This window comes from Cetorhinus maximus, chromosome 5 (assembly GCF_964194155.1).
Source record: "Cetorhinus maximus chromosome 5, sCetMax3.hap1.1, whole genome shotgun sequence".
In the NCBI taxonomy this organism is placed as follows: Eukaryota; Metazoa; Chordata; class Chondrichthyes; order Lamniformes; family Cetorhinidae; genus Cetorhinus; species Cetorhinus maximus.
The window spans coordinates 14,375,019-14,395,641 of record NC_135883.1 but is presented as its reverse complement, the minus strand read 5'-3'; the positions used below and the strand labels follow the sequence as shown (position 1 = coordinate 14,395,641).

The 20,623-nt window shown below is 45.6% G+C and overlaps 1 protein-coding gene across 3 annotated transcripts in view; it reads left to right on the top strand.

The window, feature by feature from the left end:
* ldah (lipid droplet associated hydrolase) overlaps positions 1-19,837 on the top strand; it is a 344,701-nt gene extending 324,864 nt beyond the window's left edge. For 2 of the 3 annotated variants that reach the window (XM_078541548.1, XM_078541549.1), the window contains one exon: positions 7,421-8,255. In XM_078541548.1, the coding sequence (XP_078397674.1) occupies positions 7,421-7,639 (219 nt within the window). In that variant the 3' untranslated portion in view covers positions 7,640-8,255. Of the gene's footprint in view, positions 1-7,420; positions 8,256-18,845 lie in introns of those variants that run through there. The other variant, XM_078541547.1, reaches the window with a different exon arrangement.
* Positions 19,838-20,623: the final 786 nt, after the last annotated feature.

The window sequence follows — 20,623 nt, the reverse complement described above, 5'->3', positions numbered from 1 at the left end:
ATCTTGCATATATTCAGGTGACTGATTCTGATGCGTGGGCATTTCTTTCCGGGTTTAATATTTTTTTTTACTGCATTTAAATTCGTCAGCTCCCCGAGGCAGCTCTCTGCCTTCAGGGAGCTTTCATTCCGCACTCCCCCCGTGCCCAAGCTGACTTCAGCGCTCGTCCTTCTCCCACCCCCCACCCCGACAGTGCTGAGCTTCTCAGCGCGCGTTTCACATTAGCTGGCCGTTAATTGCCAGCCAGCGTAAAATCGGGGTTGGGGGCCGATCGCAGTCAGGGGGTTCACTCCCTGGTCGCTCCCGGGCCCACCAATCGCGGGTACCCGCCCAACTAAAAATCCTGCCCATAGTGTTTAAGCTGATTCTGTGTAGCTTCCTGCCAGCAACAAGAATTTTACTATATTTCATACCCACCTTGAGTTCAGCAACCCAATTCCACATGCTCCATAAGGTGTATGTACTTCTTGTATGATTTGTTTATTAGGCAGATTTGCACTAAAAATAACATTGCTTGCCATGACATGTTATTATTGCCCAGACTTTTCAGTCAGCAACAGAAGAACAGTGCTGGCTGTTCAATGCGCTGACAGCTGCCCATGGAGTTTTGCAGGCATTCAAGCGAAGACTTCCTGTCATCGGTCATCTGATCCAGCGTGGTACCCTCTACAGGGGATCTGTGGCACCTGGGAGCAGGGCAAGAAAGAGCAAGCCTTTTCAAGCAATCAGATTGAGGAATCTAAACTGAGTCTAAACCAGGAAGTTTAAACCAGGAATTATAAATAAGATTTATATCATGGAACAGAAAGCAAAATAAAGATTGGGAAAGAAAGATGGCATTAAGAGAGTGAGGGAAAAAAGAGGAAGATAGAAAAAGTAAACAAACATTTTACTTTTTATTTCTACATCTCCATAAAATTCTGACGAAATGTGACTGCACATTTTTATACCTACACCACATGGACTGCAGCGGTTCAAGAAAGCAGCTCATCACCACCTTCTCAAGGGCAACTAGGATTGGGCAATAAATGTTGGCCCAGCCAGCAAAGCCCACATCCCGTGAATGAATAAAAAAAATTAGATTTTCAGTGCCAGAGAGATTGTTTGGCAGTAACTGTAACTGATCACACTGTTAAAAGTTCACATACACCTGATTGCACTAGCTCTTATTTTTTTCTGGCATCATTAACGAGTAGTTGGTGGGTAAATATCACAAGCACACGTCCTTGCGTTGATTTCAATAGCAGATGTATCGGCAAGGTACTGTTACAATAAGTTTATGGAAGAATGGGGTAAATAGGACCGCATACTTTGGAAGTTGCTATCAGATTTACTCCATAATAATGATAGCCTCACTATGATTCTCACACAAACTTCAGCTATCAGGCGTATTGTCCTATACAGTCACCTTTGACCTTCCTTCCATCACCCTCAATCCCTACTCTATCACCCTTGCCCTGCCTTCAGTGACCCTTGACCCACTCCCATCACCATTGATCAACTAATTTCACCCTAGAGCTTTCCCCATTACCATCAGTCAGCTCCCCAACACACTGGAACTGCCCCCCATTATCCTCGACTGCCATTCATCATTCTCGATCTTTCCTCTATCATCCTTGACCTACCCTCTGTTATCCTCCACTCTCAGGACTTCACCATTGACCTTCCCTGGACAGCACTTGATCTCCCATCTGTAGACATTGACCTTCCTTACATAGTCCAGCATCCTCCCTCGGACTCCCATGAGCCTTTGTAGAGCTGCCATCTCCTTCCCTCTCTCAGTCAGCTGTGCCCTGTTCCCCTTTCACAGTCACTACCCAATTTCAATCACCAGTGCCTCCTCTTCCTTGATTCAACAAATACAAGAAGAACAGTTCCTACACAATCTAAATCCACCAGGAAGACTACCTAGTCTGCTGCATGCCATCCTTTACCAGTCGTGAATCTGAAGGCATGATTTCTCTTTTGATACATACTCAACTCCAAAGGTACAATTTAATCTAGCGAAGTTGTGTTTTGATGAGCGCACACTGATGTATTAAAAATATGTTCCCTCCACTTGCCATTTGGAAACACGATCATTCCTCAATCCACCGCCCATTTAATAATCAACTTTCATCCTACCATTAGGAAGCTGACATTTTGCCTCCCACTCAATTAAGTGCCCCCGCCCTCCTTATTTCCCAATCCTGGAAGCTTCACAAGATTCCACCCTGTATGGGCAATTCCAACATTTATTAATCTCTTGAGCTCCACTGTCACTTTGCTCTGAGAAGCACCATCTTGTGGTAGAAATAATTTTCTACAAAGTAGCAGAAGAAAAGGCAGCTATTTGAATATGGCATTACCCTAGTATTCCACACTCAAGGGAGGAGGCAGTGAATAGAAACCAGGAGCAGGATCTTCCGGTCGGCAGGCAGGGGCGGGGCCTGGGTGGAACTCTCAACGTCACCCCACGTCATTTCCATTTTCAGGTCGGCGGGGGCGCAGCCAAGTCAGCTGCGCACACGCCGACCTGTCAACGGCCTATTGAGGCCATTGAGAAACTAATTAAAATCATTAATGGACCTGCCCGTCCAACCTTAAGGTTGGTGGGCAGGCCGGGAGCCCTGGCGGGCTTCAGAAAAAGCATGGAACCTCATCCACAGGTGGAATGAGGTTTCATGAGGGTATTTACATTTTTAATAAAGGTCTCAGTTAAAGTTATGGGCATGTCCCAACATATGTGACAGCGTCACATGAGGAGACATGTCAGGGAAATTTTTCTATCGTTTGTATTGCATATTTTAATTTGGAGCCGATCTCCCTGAGGCAGCACTTAGCCTCAGGGAGATCAGTGCACTCTTTCACGTGCATGTGGGAAAGAGCACACTCCCGGCTGAGGGAATCCCCCCACCGCCCGCACAGGGAGCGCAAAGCGCTTCCGGGCGAACATCACACTGGGCGGGCCTTAATTGGCCCGCCCACATAAAATGGCGGCACGCCCCCAATTGGGGGTGCCGATCAGAGGTGCACCCACTCCCACACTTCCCCCGCCCCATCCATGGGGGAAAAATTTTTCCCCAGATGTTACAGCACAGGAGGAGTCGCACCATGCTGCTTTCATTGCCTAGCGATAGGAGAGGATTCATATATGGACTTCTTCACATGCCAAAGGGCATAATTTTACGGCCCCTCCCACCAATGGGATTTTCCAGTCCCGCCGAAGTCAATGAACGTTTGAATGACTTGCCACATTTTCTGGCCCCGCCCCCCACCACGATGGGGCCATAAAATTCCGTTCCAATTTCCCCAACTTAATAGTTCGAATTTAATTGTACGTTCATGAAGGAGAAAAAAAATCATATTTTTAAACTGAGTAATGCGGTCCAATTTGACTTTAATAATTAAGTCAGGCCTTTCTTTCCTCTGTCCCTTTTTCTCAGCCCCAACCATTGCAATGTGCAAAAGTGGTGTGGGATTAAAGATATAAACCAAGCCAGCAAAACAGCCTATAATTCAATGCACTGTTAAGTAGCTGTGCATTAGCAGGCATGAGAAAGGAGGTTTAGAGAATGGACATTAACCACTCACCGAGGATCCCCAACAGATCTCATAAGAAATCAGATGCACCTTCAGGACATTGGATGGTAAATTATTATTTATCATAATCATGCTATTCTTCTCTACTAACTCCAAACTCCATTCTATATTCCTGACCCCAACTGTCCACACCCTGATATCTCCCAGCAGCATTCCCATCCACGGGCCCCACATCCACATGGCCACCTCACTCTCTTCTGGCCACTGTCTCAGGGCTCAGTTTTCCCAGTGTCTCCCAACCATAGTCCCAAGCTGTGTCTTATCCCACTGTCTTCAATGCATAGCCCAAATCCCCTGCTTCTGCTCCTGACCCAATGCTCATCTTTCCTTTCAGATTTTCACTTCCCCCTTTCTTATTATCTCCCAAATATACCATTTGCAGACAGAGAAACAACTCCTAATCCATTGCTACAGTGACGGGCAAGTTATCCAATCCAAGGTAGAAATGTTTGCAAATCTTGGCATTAAAATACCTGTACTGTAAGATAAAAGATACAATCTGAGTTAGTCAATGAAGGAACACTTATGTGAGATATATGGAAAAGAGAGGTGACAGGGAGACAGACTTGCAAAAAGAGGGAGAATCAATCAGACAAATAATTGGAGATAAGGATAACATTGAGAAGTTTTTTGAGAGCTGTACAGAGATAAAGATATTTTACGTGCCCTCACCAGGTGTGTTTTTGGCAGGGAGGACACGTAAACTAGGGCAGGTGCCCACCCCACCACCTTCCGGCCCACCCTGAGCTCACCCCCGTAAAACAGGCGATGGGTGGGTGCCAAAATCGGCAGACCGTCCATCATATTTAAATAAGTAATCAAGCCAACTGACCCTTATAATGTGCTGCCCACGCCATAAAACATTTGAAATGGGCAGCTGGGCAGGAGCGGGCTACCCAATTTTTTTTTTAAAAAGCTCTTCAGGAAAGAGGGGTACACTCTTCAGGGACTGTTCTTTGTGAATCGCAGGGTGATCCCCCTAAAATTGAGGGCCCCCCCTTCCTTCCTACCCACTCACAGCCTTAACCCACCCTCTCGCCCCCCCCCCACCACCCGCCCCTTCTCCCTGACCACCCAAACCCTCCCTGCTCAAGACCCTGGACTTACCTGCTCCAGGGATTCATAGGCCTTCTTCCTTCCTCTCCTGCAGTCCCAGCAGTGGCCATTGATGCACTGTCGGCGCTGCTGCGACTGACGGAGCTACTGACCAATCGGATTGGCCAGCAGCTCCAGGGGGCCGATCTTCCTCCCCACTTGGCCCTCGTTTAACCGCCCCACTGCACATTATGGCTGTGGGGGGTGGGGTGGTGGGTGGGGGGGGTGGTCAGCATGCAGCATGTCGGCTCCACGCCAACTTTGCTTTGGGGTGTGGGGGGGGGAGGGTGTGGTGCAAGGCGTTCACGTCCTTGTTTTTTTCAGTCCAAACTGTGAAGGACAAAAGGAAAGCAGCCTGAGAGACAGGAAGTATTACAGATTGGAAGAGGAGTACACCAAAATTACAGAAAGTGGGAATCACCATGTTTCTTTTATTTTTCACTGCATGCGACTTCATAGGACATCGACAAAACTATTAAAATAAATACCATTTACAGGCCCACAGTGATACCTAGCCTGAAAAAAAGCTGGTTAAAAGAGTGCAGTTGGGTCTTGTGACCAGCTGCCTCTATCAATGTTTTTGCCAAAATGTGTGTCTGTTTTGTGAGATTATGCTTTATGAAATATTATTATTTAGAGGGAAAAAAAATCATGGTTTTTCTGTGATTTAGTGGTAACAGCTGGAAACGTGCTGCAGTTCCAGGGGCACCCTAATCACTTTTAGTGATAGATGCAGCTCATTGTATTTCCCCAGAGAGCTTTTCATTACTAATTGCAATTGGCTGTTTTCAAGCTTGTCTTTCATCTAGATATGGAATGTTTATTAGCAATATTTCTACACCGAAGTTGCTTGATTGCTTTAAAATAAACAGCCATAATCACCTTAATGAGCTTCCTACTTCTTGTGGAAATTGTATCACCTTTGTATTTTTCCTTCTGTCAATTAACGTCTAACCTCCCAAAGGTGAGCCATGTCAAAGATATTTTTCAAGCGTTAAACATTTAGCTATTTGCTCTGTGATTAGGGACTTCACTGATTTTTTTTAACAGCTATACTTCAGAATCTATGATTTTAAGATTTATAAATAATAACATATAATAGAAGTGAGATTTCTTTCTTTCAAGGAATTTAAATTCCAATTATTGTATTTCTTTTATTTTTCAAATTTTACCTTGTGACAGGTAAGAATTGACTTGCTCATTCACATGAATGACATGAAAGGATTCTGCACATGGGACTGCAGCGGCATTAACTGGCTTGGAGTTTCCTTCACATGTGCACTCAGATACACACATGATCTGGCAGACAACAAATTATGTGCCTTAAAAGATCATGGAAGTTTGGGCGTAAATGAGTTGCGCGCATAACTACAATATGTCCAAATCTCCTCAATGTTTTACGCCCAGCCATCAGACCTTCTGTCCGAACAAATCCCTGCCCTTAAAACTGGCTACGCTGCTGACTCTCAGATGTGAGTGGGCTCTAATTGTGCTTGATAGACGGAGTCTCTCAACATTACGTCCAATCTTCAAGCACACTAGGAAACAAATTAATTTCCCGGCCTTTTAATTGCAATTCTTTTCCAGCGTTTTTTTTTTAATTCACACTGAGCCCTTGTGCATTATTTGTTTCTTGTAATAAGTTTTTGTGGCAAAGTATAAGTCACATTCAAACTTGAAAAGCTTCCTCAATTGCACGTTCTTAAAACAACTCGACTACACTTCCTCGCACCCTACACCATCTCGCATTCCCAGTTCCTCCGTCTCCGTCGCATCACTTCCGGTGATGCTACCTTCCACACCAGCGCTTCTGACATGTCTTCCTTTCTTCCTTTGCGGAAGATTCCCTCTCACTGTGGTTGACAGGGCCCTCAATCTCATCCGGCAGATTTCCCGCACTTCTACTCTCACACCTTCCTTGCCCTCTCAGAACTACGATGGCATTCCACTTGTCCTCACTTTTCACCCCACCAGTATCCATATTCAATGGATCATTTTTGTCCATTTCCGCCCCCTCCAGTGTGATGCCATCACCAAACACATCGTCGGTACTTCCTCTTTCAGCGTTTTGGAGGGACTGTTCCCTCCATGATCCCCTGGTCCACTTCTTGATCACCACCAACACCCCATCCCCTTCCTACAGCACCTTTCCATGCCAGCACAGGAGATGCAACACCTGCCCTTTCACCTTCCCTCTCCTCTCCATCCAAGGCCCCAAATACTCCTTCCAAGTGAAGCAGTGACTTACGTATTGTTCTTTCAATCTAGTATATTGTATTCATTGCTCACATTGTGGTCTTCTCTGCACAGGGGAGACCAAACTCGGGGTGTCCACTTTACGGAACACCTCCATTCACTCTGCAAGCATAGCTCCGAAATTCCAATGGCCTACCATTTTAATTCTCTACTTTGCTCTCACGCTAACATCTCTATCCTTGGTCTGCTGCACTGTTCCAGTGAAGCTCAATGCAAGCTGGAGGAACAACACCTCATCTTTCAATTAGGCACTTTACAACCTTCTGGACTTCACATCGAGTTCAACAATTTCAGACTGTAACCACGTTTTGTTTCCTTTCCTTTGCATTTTTTAGGTTTTTCTCTTTTTTCCTCTTATTTTTGCTTTCTGACAGCAGCACACCTACTCCCACCCACACCTTGTTCAAAACCTATTACATTCCTAACTTTGCCCAGTTCTGGCGAAAGGTCATCGACCTGAAACGTTAACTCTGTTCTCTTCCCACAGATGCTGCCTGACCTGCTGAATATTTCCAACATTTTCTGCTTTTATTTCTTGAAAATGCCTCCATCTTACAGTCTCTGCCCTTATCCACAGAGGCTGCAAGAACCTTGTACCTGTCGGACAAATGCAAGGGCCGAGCCTCCTCTGTTGCTACCTCCTGGAAGCCCTTACCTGCTTTACACATCGTCACACCCACCTTCCCTTATTACAGACCAAATATAAAGTACATAACCACAGGTCTGTGATTGCCTTCTGGAATAAACTGTCCGGGTAATTTTCTCCCTCTGATGCATCGCGGTGAACTAAACTCATCAAAACTGAGTCAAAGTTCCTCAAGCTGCTGACACTTACTATGGACATGGTTCTTTCGCATCACAATAATGTCCACCAGCGCCCATATGCTGCAGCTGCAACACATCAGCTGCCCTATCATCTTTATTGTATTTTATTTAACTAATTAGAATTTTAAGTTTTGAAATATCACTCAATTTTCTACTTATACTTTTTAATCAAGGTAATAGACTTGTTTAATTTATTAAATTTAATTATAAACTTTAGGTCTTTACTGTAATTTAGCTCACATTCTAATTTAGCCCTTTTTGGTTTTTTTATATACATAACAAGAAGCACTTCATACCCTGTAGTAATTATGGTTTTACTTAGTGTGTAATGTACCTTTAAGAATAATACTTGTTAGGCAAGATCACATGATCTGTAGTAACCAATAGGAGAGTAGCACGGGCTACCTCAGCAGTCTGTGTAGAGATAGAGTTGAAGTTGAAAGCACATATGTAATTGCTGCTGAGTATATTGTAAATAAACTTAAGTTTATTAAGAACTGTCTGCTGATCAACTCTATCATTAATAGTACAGCTCGGCCACCCCACAATTTAACCCCAACCTCACCACATTCCCACACTTGCCAAATTCTCTTGCACTCTGGTGAAATCTGCATGGCCAAATCTGGTGACCTGGGGTGGATGGCGAAATAGAGAGTTTAGTAAAGCACTGTGTGCAATGTCAGCAACTGCAAAAGTTGCCAGCGACAGCTCCATTACAACCATGGGAGTGGCCAGGTAGACCCTGGGTACAGTTACACATTGACTACGTTGGACCTTTCCTGGGAACAAGGTTTCTGCTCATTGTCGATGAGGTAAAGTCACCAAAGTTGGCCGCTACAATTGAGAAACTACGTCAGAGTTTTGCCATTCACGGACTACCAGAAGTCATTGCTTCCGATCATGGCATAACATTTTCGAGTGCTGAGTTTCAACGGTTTAACAGCCTCAACAGTATCACTCGTGTGAAAACTGCACCGTACCACCCTTCCTCAAACAGACTGGCCAAAAAGGCAGTTCAAACATTCAAGGCAGGTATGAAAAAGCTAACTGGCGATTCCTTGGCAACCAAGCTAGCACGCTTTCTTTTTCATTACAGGACTACCCTATATAACAACAGGTGTCACACCTGCGGAGTTATTGTTGAAACGTCATCTCAGGACGAGATTGAGCTTAATAATGCTGAATTTAGAGGGGAAGGTGGAAAGGAGTCAGGAAGCCAGAAAACTAGACATGACTGGCATAGTCCCGAGAGGAAATTTACTGTGGGAGAGCTGATATACGTGAAAAACTTCGGGGAAAGACTAAAGTGGTTCCTGGGTGAAATGAGTGCGGTGACTAGACCTCTATCTTACCACGTGGGGGTGGAAGGCTGGATCAACCATAAGCATGTGGACCATTTAAGGAAAAGAGAGACCAATCATCAAGATTTGGTTCCTCCAGTGATCATGACTGGGTCTGCATTTCCTATTGAAGAAACTCAACCCAGGACTGACATGTCTGATGTTCCTGTGAGAGTTGAGGATACAGAACTGCAAGTGCCCCTTGAAGCACCTGATGTTCAGGCAACTCTGGAAAAGGAGGTTCCTGACAAAGAATCTGAAGTTGTGGAGCTGCGACATTCCACACGTACCAGGAAACCACCTGAAAGACTGAACTTGTAAATTCCTTACCCATATGTACTTGTAAATATAATATGTATAGCTGAGTTAAAGGGAGAGGAATGTAGTAATTATGGTTTAATTTAGTGTGTAATGTACCTTAAAGTGAAGGTAGAGAAGATCACATGATCTGTAGTAACCAATAGGAGAGTATTGCGAGCTACCTCTGCGCCGGCATGCCAACACACCGAGGTCAACACTGGTCACAAGGCGGCCGCCATGGGGACCTTGGTCCAGGACAAAAGTCCTGCCCTGCTGCGCGGGCTGAACTCCATCGCTAACACCATAGTTGCTCTCCAATAGTGTGTATGCGAATCACCAGATTGTGATCCCGAGGCTACTCTAAAGCAAGGTCCTACCCAAGGTGTGTGTCCCTGTGCTGGTGCAGGGTATAAGTGAGCACTGTGTGAGACCTCCAATGAAAGTGCCTTCAGATTCCTCTTCAGCGGTTTCTTCAGGGCTTTATTGGAGGCATTGGATCATGGACTCCCTCAGCTGTTTCCCATATGTGCCTGTGAAAGCAGGGAGAGAAATTTAGGACATGGCAGAGGGCTGCGGAACAGGACACATCACTTATAGCATGGTTGTCTGATGGATGTTGCACTGCTGGATCCTCACTTGGTAGAGCACCACCAACCTTACCATCAGCACAGGAATGGTCCAGATCCTTGCCGGCCAGCTGGATGGCTCTGTTTTCAAACTCCATGAGGACCTTGATTTCAGGCATTCCTCCATCTCTCTGTGACCTCTCCCTCTTGTTGTGTGCCAGCTTGTCCTGCACGAATAGAGATGGAGAGAGTGTAAGCAGGATGTCAGCGAGGCCAGGTGATAAGTACGCCTGGCATGTGTGGCTGATGAGTGGTCCCATGGATGGGATAAGGACACTGAAGGTGTGTGTGAGAGAGTGAATCCTTTGAACTGGCAGTGAATGAGATCCCTGTGGATGTGTGATAGGTTTGTGAGTGTGTGCGTTGAGAGTGATGAGAAGAGTGACTTACCCTGGCGGAACAGAGGAGATCATTCATCCATTTTCAGCACTGGGTGACTGTCATCTTTTGCAGGGCGTTGGCACTGGCCACCGCTGCCACCACGGTCCCATGCTGGATTGGTGATGTTGCTGCCCATCCTGCGGCCAGAGCGGGGGTAGAGGACATCCCCCGGCAGGCCTCCACTGTGTCCAAAAGGTGCTTGAGGGACTCGTTATTAAACCTTGGGGCTGCGGCCATCTTTCCTTTCCGAGCCATGTCTTCCGTGCAGCAGTCCTGGGCTGGAAGTACTGAGAGGTGTGCTTTTAGCTGCACTTTAAGTATGGCACCCAGCATGATGAAGCAGTGAGGTAATGGTGTGGCGGGCGAATGAGAGCCCGCCCGCCATCAAAACGGCACGTTTCCCAGGAAGGCATTATTAATGCAGCGGGACTGGGACGAAACGGTGTGAAAAGTTGCCATTGCGGCCGGCAGGTAAAATGTTCTTTCTCCTGCCCACTACCGCACTTAGTGCAAATCTGGGACGATTCCGCCCATTGTGTTGTTTTAATGATAACAGTGAGGAGGTTTTATTGAGTTTCCCCAGTATAACTGCAGCAAAAATTCTAGAGAAATTTTGTTATTGATGCATTTCAAATACACAGAGTAATTTACAGCTTGTCCTGCTGGCCGAAACTGGGCATTCTGCTTGGATGGTCAGTGCTTAGCACCCCTTAACCTCTTTAGTCTGGTTCCTGCCTTGGTTCAGACAACCCATTCATCGCGATGTTGTTTCCACGACTGAAACGATGGACCTCACCCCGGGGTGATGTCTCTGGATCTCAAGTTAATGTGCATGTGATAAGATTCATTTCTCCTTAGCTGTTGTCGATGTTTGTTTATGTGATGGCTGTTGTCTAGGGCCATTTGCTGTGATGGTCTCCCAAGTTTCTTTAATTGGATTGTCTGGTGGCACCAGCTTTGTGTCTTTGAGATGATGATGTCCCAGTATCTTTACACAGTATCAATTTGGTTTTGATATTGACATATTTGAAGATTAACCCCTTGTGGCACTGCCTGCCTCTGTGTTGAAGCTTGGCCTGTTTTGTTTTACAGTGTTTATGTCTATGAAACGAGATCTTTGGGATTTTTATATTTAATAAAGTCCAGTTGGAGGGGATTCCAATCCTGCAGAGTTGATGGACACAAGAGGGTCAACAGGGAGGGAAGGCTGTGGAATGGCAGTGAGGGGGAAGGGCAAACATGAGGGGGGCCTTTCTGAGGTCACCCTCTAACCTCTTGTTGCCACCAGAGTGAGCAGGTGTCTGCTTAGAAAGAAAGGAAGAAGACCTCCTTGCAATGAAAGCCACTGAAAGCCAATGGCATCATTAGCACTGGAGGAGACGAAGGAGGGAGAGGTAACTCCACATGCAGTTCCAGCAGGAGGGACATGGCCCAGCGGAGCCACAGCATGAACAGGAGGGTCAGGACGAGAGACCCAGACAACAGGGGTGATTTGTCATTATGTTAAAGGGCTATTCAGAACTCAGTGGCTTCACATCACAGTCGCTGCATCTCAAGAGTAACACATTGGAATGTAGAATTTGGGAATGCAGCCAATAGTGAAGGAGGCACAGCTGGATCATGTATGGCATTCCACCAATGAAGACCTGTCATGTTTTCCCCAGAATTGACACTCCTAATAGGCCAAAGGACATCTACTCATTGACCATGAGCAACTGATTGGTCATTAATATGCCACATCAGAGATTGGAGCACAGAGCTAGGTTGGGTCACTCATCTCACCAAAACTTTAGCATCCCACACAGGGCTCAAGCTGTTACATGTCTGCAATGCCACCTTAGTCACCTTGATGTGTGTGCTAGTGTCTCAGGGACAAGGAGGCATCAGCCACCATTCAAGTCAGGCAGGAAAAACTATGGACCCTTGCAATTTCCAAACTTGTCATCTTCCGAGCTTCACTTTCTTGCCCCTTGAATCATTAATGTCTTCAATGTTTCATTTCAGTGGGGAGGCAAAGACAGGAATGGACCCAAGGCTCAATACTGCTTTTGTCAGGGTCCTAATGCAATGGAGGAGGCGAAGGAGGGAGAGGTAACTCCACATGCAGCTCCAGCAGGAGGGACATGGCCCAGCGGAGCCACAGCATGAACAGGAGGGTCAGGACGAGAGACCCAGACAACAGGGGTGATTTGTTAGACCCAGAGTTTATTGTAGAAGAGTCGCCTATTTACAAATGAGTGAGAGGCAATGCCGTGCACGTCTGCGCTTGTCCTGAGCTCTGATACAGCACATATGCCACCTTCTTTAAGACTTGATGCCACATGGAGTTGGAGAGTACCCCCTGCCAGTGGCTTTGAAGGTGACCGCAGCACTCAATTTCTTGGCCTCTGATCCTTTCCAAGGATCAACAGGGGACCTGTGTAGCATCCATCAATCCACAACACATCGATCCATAAAGGAGCTCACTGATGCCCTGTACAGGAAGGCCCATCATTATGTCAGGTTTGCTCTGGATGAAGATAGCCAGGCTGCAAGATTCACCGGCTTTGCCGCCATCTCCGGTTTTCTAAGAGTGCAGGATGCAATAGGCTGCACCCATATGTCTATACGGGCTCCATGGCAGCAGCCCCTAATGTTTATAAACTGCAAGGGCTGCCATTCCATCAATGTACAACTGGTGTGTGATCGCCGGAAGCACATACTGCATGTTTGGGCACAGTACTCTGGGAGTTGCCATGACTCCTACATCCTGAGTCACTCCCCGGTGCCTGAGATTTTCGAGGAGCCATTACGTCTGCAGCGATGGCTACTTGGGGATAAGGGGAACCCACTGAAGCACTGGCTAATGACACTGGTGCGTCACCCTCCGAGTCGTTTCATGGAGAGGTACAACGCTGCTCACAGTTCACACGCTCTCTTCTAGAGCAGACCATAGGGCTCCTGAAGATGTGCTTCAGATGCTTGGACCACTCAGGTGGCTCAATACAATACACTCCCGACAGATTGCTCACATCATCGCAGTGTGTTGCGTCCTTCACAATCTGGCAATGCAAAGCGGTGAACCGCCGCCAAAGGATGAGCTGGAGGAGGATGAGAGCTCATCGGAGGATGAAGATCTGGAGGCCCAGGAGCCTCAGGAGGCTGCCAAGGCTCACTATGAGCCCGATCACGCCATGGAGGAAGGAAGACGCTAGCGATGTACCCGTGATAGGTTAATTGCTGACAGGTTCCAGTAAGAGTAAAGTGAGGGAATATGGCCATATCTCTCCTAGCCCTCAATATCATATTCTTTGAAATCATGGGGTGTCCAGCGTGTTGCAGCGAGAACGAGTCCTGCATTCACACTTGTGCGTTCTGGCCTCACGAATCGCCAGGCCATGATCTTTGCTTTGGTTCATGGGGCCCTGTGAATGAGCTCACTCTGGGAACTGAGAGCCCACTTAAGGAACAAGAACGATGCGAGAGAAGACTTAATGCCTTCACCGCCATCTAATGATGCAGTCACTGCAGTGACTGAGATGTGGACATGCCGCGGGATCTCCTCCTCCCGTGCATGTCTTTTCTTCTACCACCACTACTGAGGAGGCACAAATTCCACTAGAATAACAATGCTGATGAGCTGCCCTCACTCAATGGTGTTCCTTGAGGAAGAAGGGTTAGAAATGCTTACATCACACACTTCAAATAAATATTTAAACACATCTCCCTGACATCACGCAAGTGCACGAAGACTAGTTCAACTGAGGTAGTTCAACTGAGGTTGACATCACAGGAATGTGAATCTCACAGTGGGAGAGTATCACTGAGTGGGAGCAAGGCTAAACCTCGAAATAGGAGGATTCCAAAGTACAAAATCATAACGCCTTCAGTTGACAAGGACGTTCACATAACCATCAAATGTATTCACAAAGTGCAATATGTTTACATGTATAGCACACCTGTGACCCAAAAGTGGCATCAATTTATCTTGACTTTCCTAACTCTACCACAATGCCTGAGTGCAGCCCCGACATCCGCAGCAGAGGTGGAGACAGCCTGCTGACTGCTACGCCTTATGTCTGCAATGACCTTGGTGGTCATTCTCTGGGGGCCCGAGGCCTGGCGGGTCAGGGCCACGTGCTCAGTGCTGAAACACCCTCAGCAGCCTAAGAAGCTGGAGTGGATGGGGTCACAGGCTATGAGCAACTGCACACCCTTGGAGCGTCCTGAGAGGAGACCCCCCGGGGTGTCCGGCTGATGGTCATCCTCCCTGTGAATGCCCGAGGGTCCCGCCCTGAGTCCTGCAGGAGATGGTGCACCTGGAGGGAGACCAAGCTTCCTCGTCCCCATCCATTTGATTAGCACCACATCCACAAATATTCACTCCCTCCACTCACAGTAGCCGCAGTGTGTACCATCTACAAGATGCTCTGCAGGAATTCACCAAGGCTCCTTAGACAACACCTTTCAAACCCATGAACACTGCTACCTAGAAGGACAAGGGCAGCAGATAGATGGGAACACCACCACCTGGAAGTTCCCCTCCAAGTCACTCATCATCCTGACTTGGAAATATATGACCGTTCCTTCACTGTCGCTGGGCCAAAATCCTGGAGCTCCCTCCCTTCCAGTTACTGTGGGTGTACCTACACCACATGGACTACAGCGGTTCAAGAAGACAGCTCACCGCCATCTTCTCAAGGGCAACTAAGGATGGGCAATAAATGCTGGCCCAGCCAGCGAAACCCACATCCCACGAATGAAAAAATGTTGCCTGCATCTTAATGGTGCCCACCAGGGTGCGTGGCCATGGAGTGCAGGGCCGAGTGCAAATCCGGCAAGACCTGCTGGACCCAGGTCTCCATGGTAGTCACCAGCCTTCCCATGGTGGCCTCGAGGTGTTCGCATGTCAGAGCCACGATATCAGACAGACGGACGGACTCCTCCACCACTCGCTCTAGTCTGCTGAGTGACTGCCGAATCTTTGCCTGATGTTCCACCACCTGTCACTGCATCACCAGCATTGATTTGGCGGCTGCTTCCAGAGGCTCATCACCTGAATCGGACTGAGCGGGTTGCTGGTCTCCAGCAGCCCTCTGAGTGCCGGAGGCTTGGGCTGTCCCTGTCTCTGACTGCTGCGGGGACGTGTCAGTGAGGTGTTCCCCAGAAAGTGAGCCCAAGCCTAATCTACAGCTGTGCCCCACTGAGGTGTGTGTCTCTGAGCTGGTGGAGGGTGTGTGTGAGTGCCGTGATGGTTCTTCCAGATCTTTCTCTTCGGATGAAGTCTGGGGGCTCGCACTGGTGCTGGACTGGCTTGGTGGCCTTGATCAGCTGGTGCCTAGAAAATAGAAAATAGAGTTTCAGTTAATGAGCATGAGCTAGATAAGACTGCACGTGACTCACTGTGAATGTCAAGATTTGATGAGGTGATGGAGCTGTGGCCCAGAAGGGCCAGAGGATGGAGTGTGAGCAACATGATAGATGGGATGGTGGTGATGTGAACATCTCGGTGAGAGAATGAGTGTTGATATGAGTCCCCCGCTAATGGTTGTGTGAAATCCCTGAAGAGAGTAGCTATTTGAGTGCATGGTGCCATGATGAGAGTTTGATATTGGAGGGAGTTGAAGGATGACTTACCCTGGCAGAGCGGATGAGATCATTCACCCTCTTCCTGCACTGGGTGGCATTTCTAGCACGGTTGTCAGCAGCTCTGACCTGCTCCGCAACAGCCTCCCAGGCTGGAGAGGTGAGGTTGCTACGCTTCCTGCAGCCATCCCTGGGATAGAGCACTTGCCTGTGCTCCTGCACCCCTCTGATCAGGTGGGTGAAGCGGGGTGCTGCCGCCTTCTTCAGGCTCTCGGCCTTCTTCGTCTGCCTGCCAGACATCTCTGGTGGGCTGGAGAGAGTGAGATTTTGTGTTGGACCGACCTTTAAATATGGTGCCCGAACCTTCGAAGCCGCTAGCGGACACTGGACGGACGAACCAGCTCCCGACCCACCAGGTGATCCGGACCAATAAGTGCCTTTGCATATTTAATAACCCTCCAAGCACAGAATCGGGCGCAAGTTCCTGTCATTCCGGACAGCAGGGTGGGAGCTGCCGAAATCTCTTGCCACCGCACTTAGTTTCATGAAGGGAAAATTCCACCCTTTATGTGGAAAGAACATTCCAGTCTTCTAGACATGGAGGCAATAAAGGATGGGCGGATATTGAAGGATTCCCTCCAGCTCACAACTGGTTCTATCCTTCACTTTTACTTTGATCTTCTAGATGCCAACGAAGAGCTGGCAAAACCCAACCTCTGCCCTGCTGTGAGTCGAACCCCTTGGATGTTAAGTTTAAGCCAGTAGTAAAATTTTTAATGTAGGTTACATCAGGGTCCCCATGGAAGCAAAGTCTTCCATCTTGTATCACTTCAGCCATGAAACACTGCATTTGTGATGTTTTGAAATCAGTGAGCATCATTATTTTTAATTGGACTTGGCAAACACCAAGCCTTGGACTCTTTAAGAGCTCCATCGTTCATGAAACCTCCTGTAGGCTCATTCCTCGTAGGCAAAGCCCAATCCTATTCTAAGCAAATGGGCTCTCAGCAGAACCAGCTACCATTGTAAAGTATGCTTGGTTATTAACCTCAATAAACCTCGGTTGTGAATAAGCAACTATTTTCATAAATAATCTCATTTAGGAATTTTGATTCTTCTATGCTGGCATTTTCTGTATCTTTCAATGCCCTTGTCATCATTACTAAATTCCAGGGATTCTGAAATCTGAATTTATCGGATACACAAAGGACATGTTTTGTCCTAGATGGCTGCAAATTTACTGCATGATTCATTGTGTAGCTGCAGCGCTGAATCTCAATCTAATCACGGCCAGATGATGCTTATTTCTGACTTCCTCCAACCACCTGGTCCACCTGGTTTAATTTTAATACATTATTATATTCAAATACAACTATGTTGCCTTTGTAGCAAGACAACTTTATGCCAGCCTAAAAACCTGCTGGAAGATTGCATTTGGCCCACAAAATCTGGTAAATCCAATCTCATGGATCTGCGCCAAATGTTCTATTTCCCCCAGCAACAATTCTTCTCCTGTACCACTGGTTTAGCAACTGGAAAAATATATTCTTTTGGGCTGTCACTGTCACCTTTGTACACTGGTTTAAGATAATATTTCAACCTCCTAAATATAGTTTTGTAAACCAAACCTTTTGGGAAATTGTACTTAACAAATTTTAAAATGTGTCATTTGATCTCATTTAAACTAAAAATGCAAATTTTATGCTAGATCCTGCAAATCTATACTTTATTGCATCCTGCTTGCAACAGCACCCATGTACCACATTCAGTTTAATGGATTAAAAGTAAATTGCAGATCAGCTGAAGCTCTTTTTAAATAGGCACGGGTCCCAAGAATGTCCTGTGTGTGTCCAAAAATAATATCATCGCTGAGATGTAATGCAAGTCTTGCCAGTTATGTGTTCTGACACCATTCTAAATCATTTCCTGACCAGGTACCCAGCCATCTGGACATGTTGTGAGCTCTGAACTTTTGGTCACTTGCTCCTGTAACAGCTATAGTAAATAACAGTTAACCTCTTTCCTGCTTATGGTCATAGTACATTATTATGAATACTGTCAAAAAGTAATTGCAAGCTACACCATTTAACAATTGAAATGTAAAGTTACTTTGATTATTCATTGCTGAATGCGCAGATTCTATTTTGTAAACCAGCTACAGTTTGCCCCTTCACTGGAAACATGAACTTCATGTGAAAAATAGGAAGTTTTCTCAAGCGTAGCTTGCCTAAATTCTTCATAATTACAGTTTTCAAATTGTACTTTTCTGTTGATTATGATCCCCTGAGTTCTGTAAAAATAAAGGGTCTAGTAAATAGTCGACAAAGCTTTTTTGGAAATTTAGAGGAATCTTCAGACGTTTTCCAATCGGAATTTCTTAAACCAAGCTACTCAATGTTGCCTTCAGTGAACAGACTTTCCAAGCTCAATTTCACCCAGAGTATGCTGTAAATCATTCCTTTCAGCTTAATTTTCTCTATAATTATTTATGTGAAGTTTCTAGTACCTTCATATATAATGAAAGTACTGAAACTGCATTCATAACCTTCAAAGCCAACATAGTAAAATAATTTGCAAATCACCAATGTAAAATTGAAGAAAATGACGTGCCAAATGCCGATATATAAGATGTGGTGCTTTTAGAAACTGTACTTGGAAAAGTCTGATTCTCAAAAGATACCAGCTTACTTGTATCTTGTGATGCCAGCAGATTAAAACTCACATACTGTTCCTGTATATATCCTATCATTAATGTTTGGAAAATCTTGGCCTAAAATGGTTTCTAAGTATCTCACAATTCTATGTTAAATTTCATGTAATACAGTATTGGTAATCAGATCTTTCCTGAAGGTCTGCCATTGTGTCTCCATTTTAGCTTATCTTTTACTATGGATCTAATGATCACTGGTGCCCAGTCAAGTATTATGAAGATATGAAGAGAAGCTTTCCTGACGGGACCATTCATCTCTGCCAAAAAGGAATTCGTCATGCCTTTGTTTTGGATGCCAATGCAGAGATGGCTCAAATGCTTAAAGACTGGCTGTGTACAGATCTAGCAAAAATGTAACAGAGCGGTAGTATGTGTATAATGTAAAATATAAATGCTTTTTAAATTACATAATATATGACACATTACATACTTTTGTAAGTCTGATACGTTTTAGAATTGAACTACGGCTAGCTTATTTAAGCAAAAATAAATTAAATTTTAGATATATCTCCCAGAAAGGGCTTGGAAAATAATTTACTAGAATGATTTCTTGGTTACAGTTTTAAAAATATTTGTGATTGCTCTAATTTTTATATCTACGTTCAGCCCCTATGTAAGTAAATCTGTTTTATATCAGGGTTGTTTTTATGGGATAATAATTGTTGATGTGCGGTCTGCTTGTAGTTCATTAGGTTAGATTTAATTTTCAATCAAAAGAGCATTGTAGGTTTGTTGCAAAGCATAGATGGAACTCTTCCAGAACCCTGCCAAATACCAGCAAGGGAAACTATTACAATATGCTTTGAAATCATTCTGCTGTATTCATCAAATTCACATTCATCAGATCTCACCTGACCAGAAACTTGTCAAGACCAAATTAGCCGTTAAGTTATTTCCAGTAGGAAGAAGCATTGTGTAATTGTGTCTGGTGTTTGTTACAGGCACTGACAGTTGTCTAAAATAAAATAAAATGCTGCAGCAATGGTGCTGATAAGGATTTATTTCCTCCTGGAACAGCTTTACTTCAAATAATGCCCAGTAGAACTTGGGCTATTGTCTTTGATATAGCTACTAAAAAAAGAAATGATGTTTATTGAGGATCAACCATAAAAATTAATATAAATCACAAATAAATGAAGTAATTTTTGACAATGTAACTTTATTTGAGTTCGTATTTTGGGCCCAACTTTATACATTATTTATTTTACCTCATCATTCCTGCTTTATGTCTTTCTAGTCAAGGAGGCAGAGCGCGAGGCTCCTTCAAGCCTCCTCTGAAGTATTTGTTACTGAAACAGCAGGCACCAGAACCATGTCCTTTGACTTTCCCTTCCCATTGCTGTAGAAAACCAACTGACCTTTACTACCAGCACCTCCCCTCTCACGACACTACAAAGGAAGATAGGAACTTATTGGTCTAGATTTTCTGTCCCCCCCCCACCCCGCCCCACTCAGCTGATTCTTCAGCAGATCTAAAAGGGGCAAAGGCAGAAATTTACTTGTGGTGGCACTTTGCATAAGCCGGCCTTCATTGCACCACCACCCCCCTCCTCCACACTGTCTGACCCCACCACACCCTGCTGCTCCTTTTGCTTAGCGAATTGACTAGTAGCATAAATTGCATATACCCGAATGCAGCAATTGTGTGCATATTAATTTAAAATGAGAGAAATTAAGTTTCTCCTGTATTTCCAGCTGTAAGCCTCAGTTGTATGCTGAAGGATATCAATAGACAGACCTGGGAAGATACTTTCAGAGCGTGAGTGTGCTCAGGCCGCATCAGCATTAGTCAAGAGTTTTGGCAAGCAGCTAATAAACTACTTGTGGTAGAGTGTTTTGTGCCTTTAAGAGAACGTAGTTAGTTGACCATGTGACTGTATTGACCAATCACTACACAGCGCGGGCGTCCTGGGTAACAGGACGTCCAGAGCTGGAGGTGATTG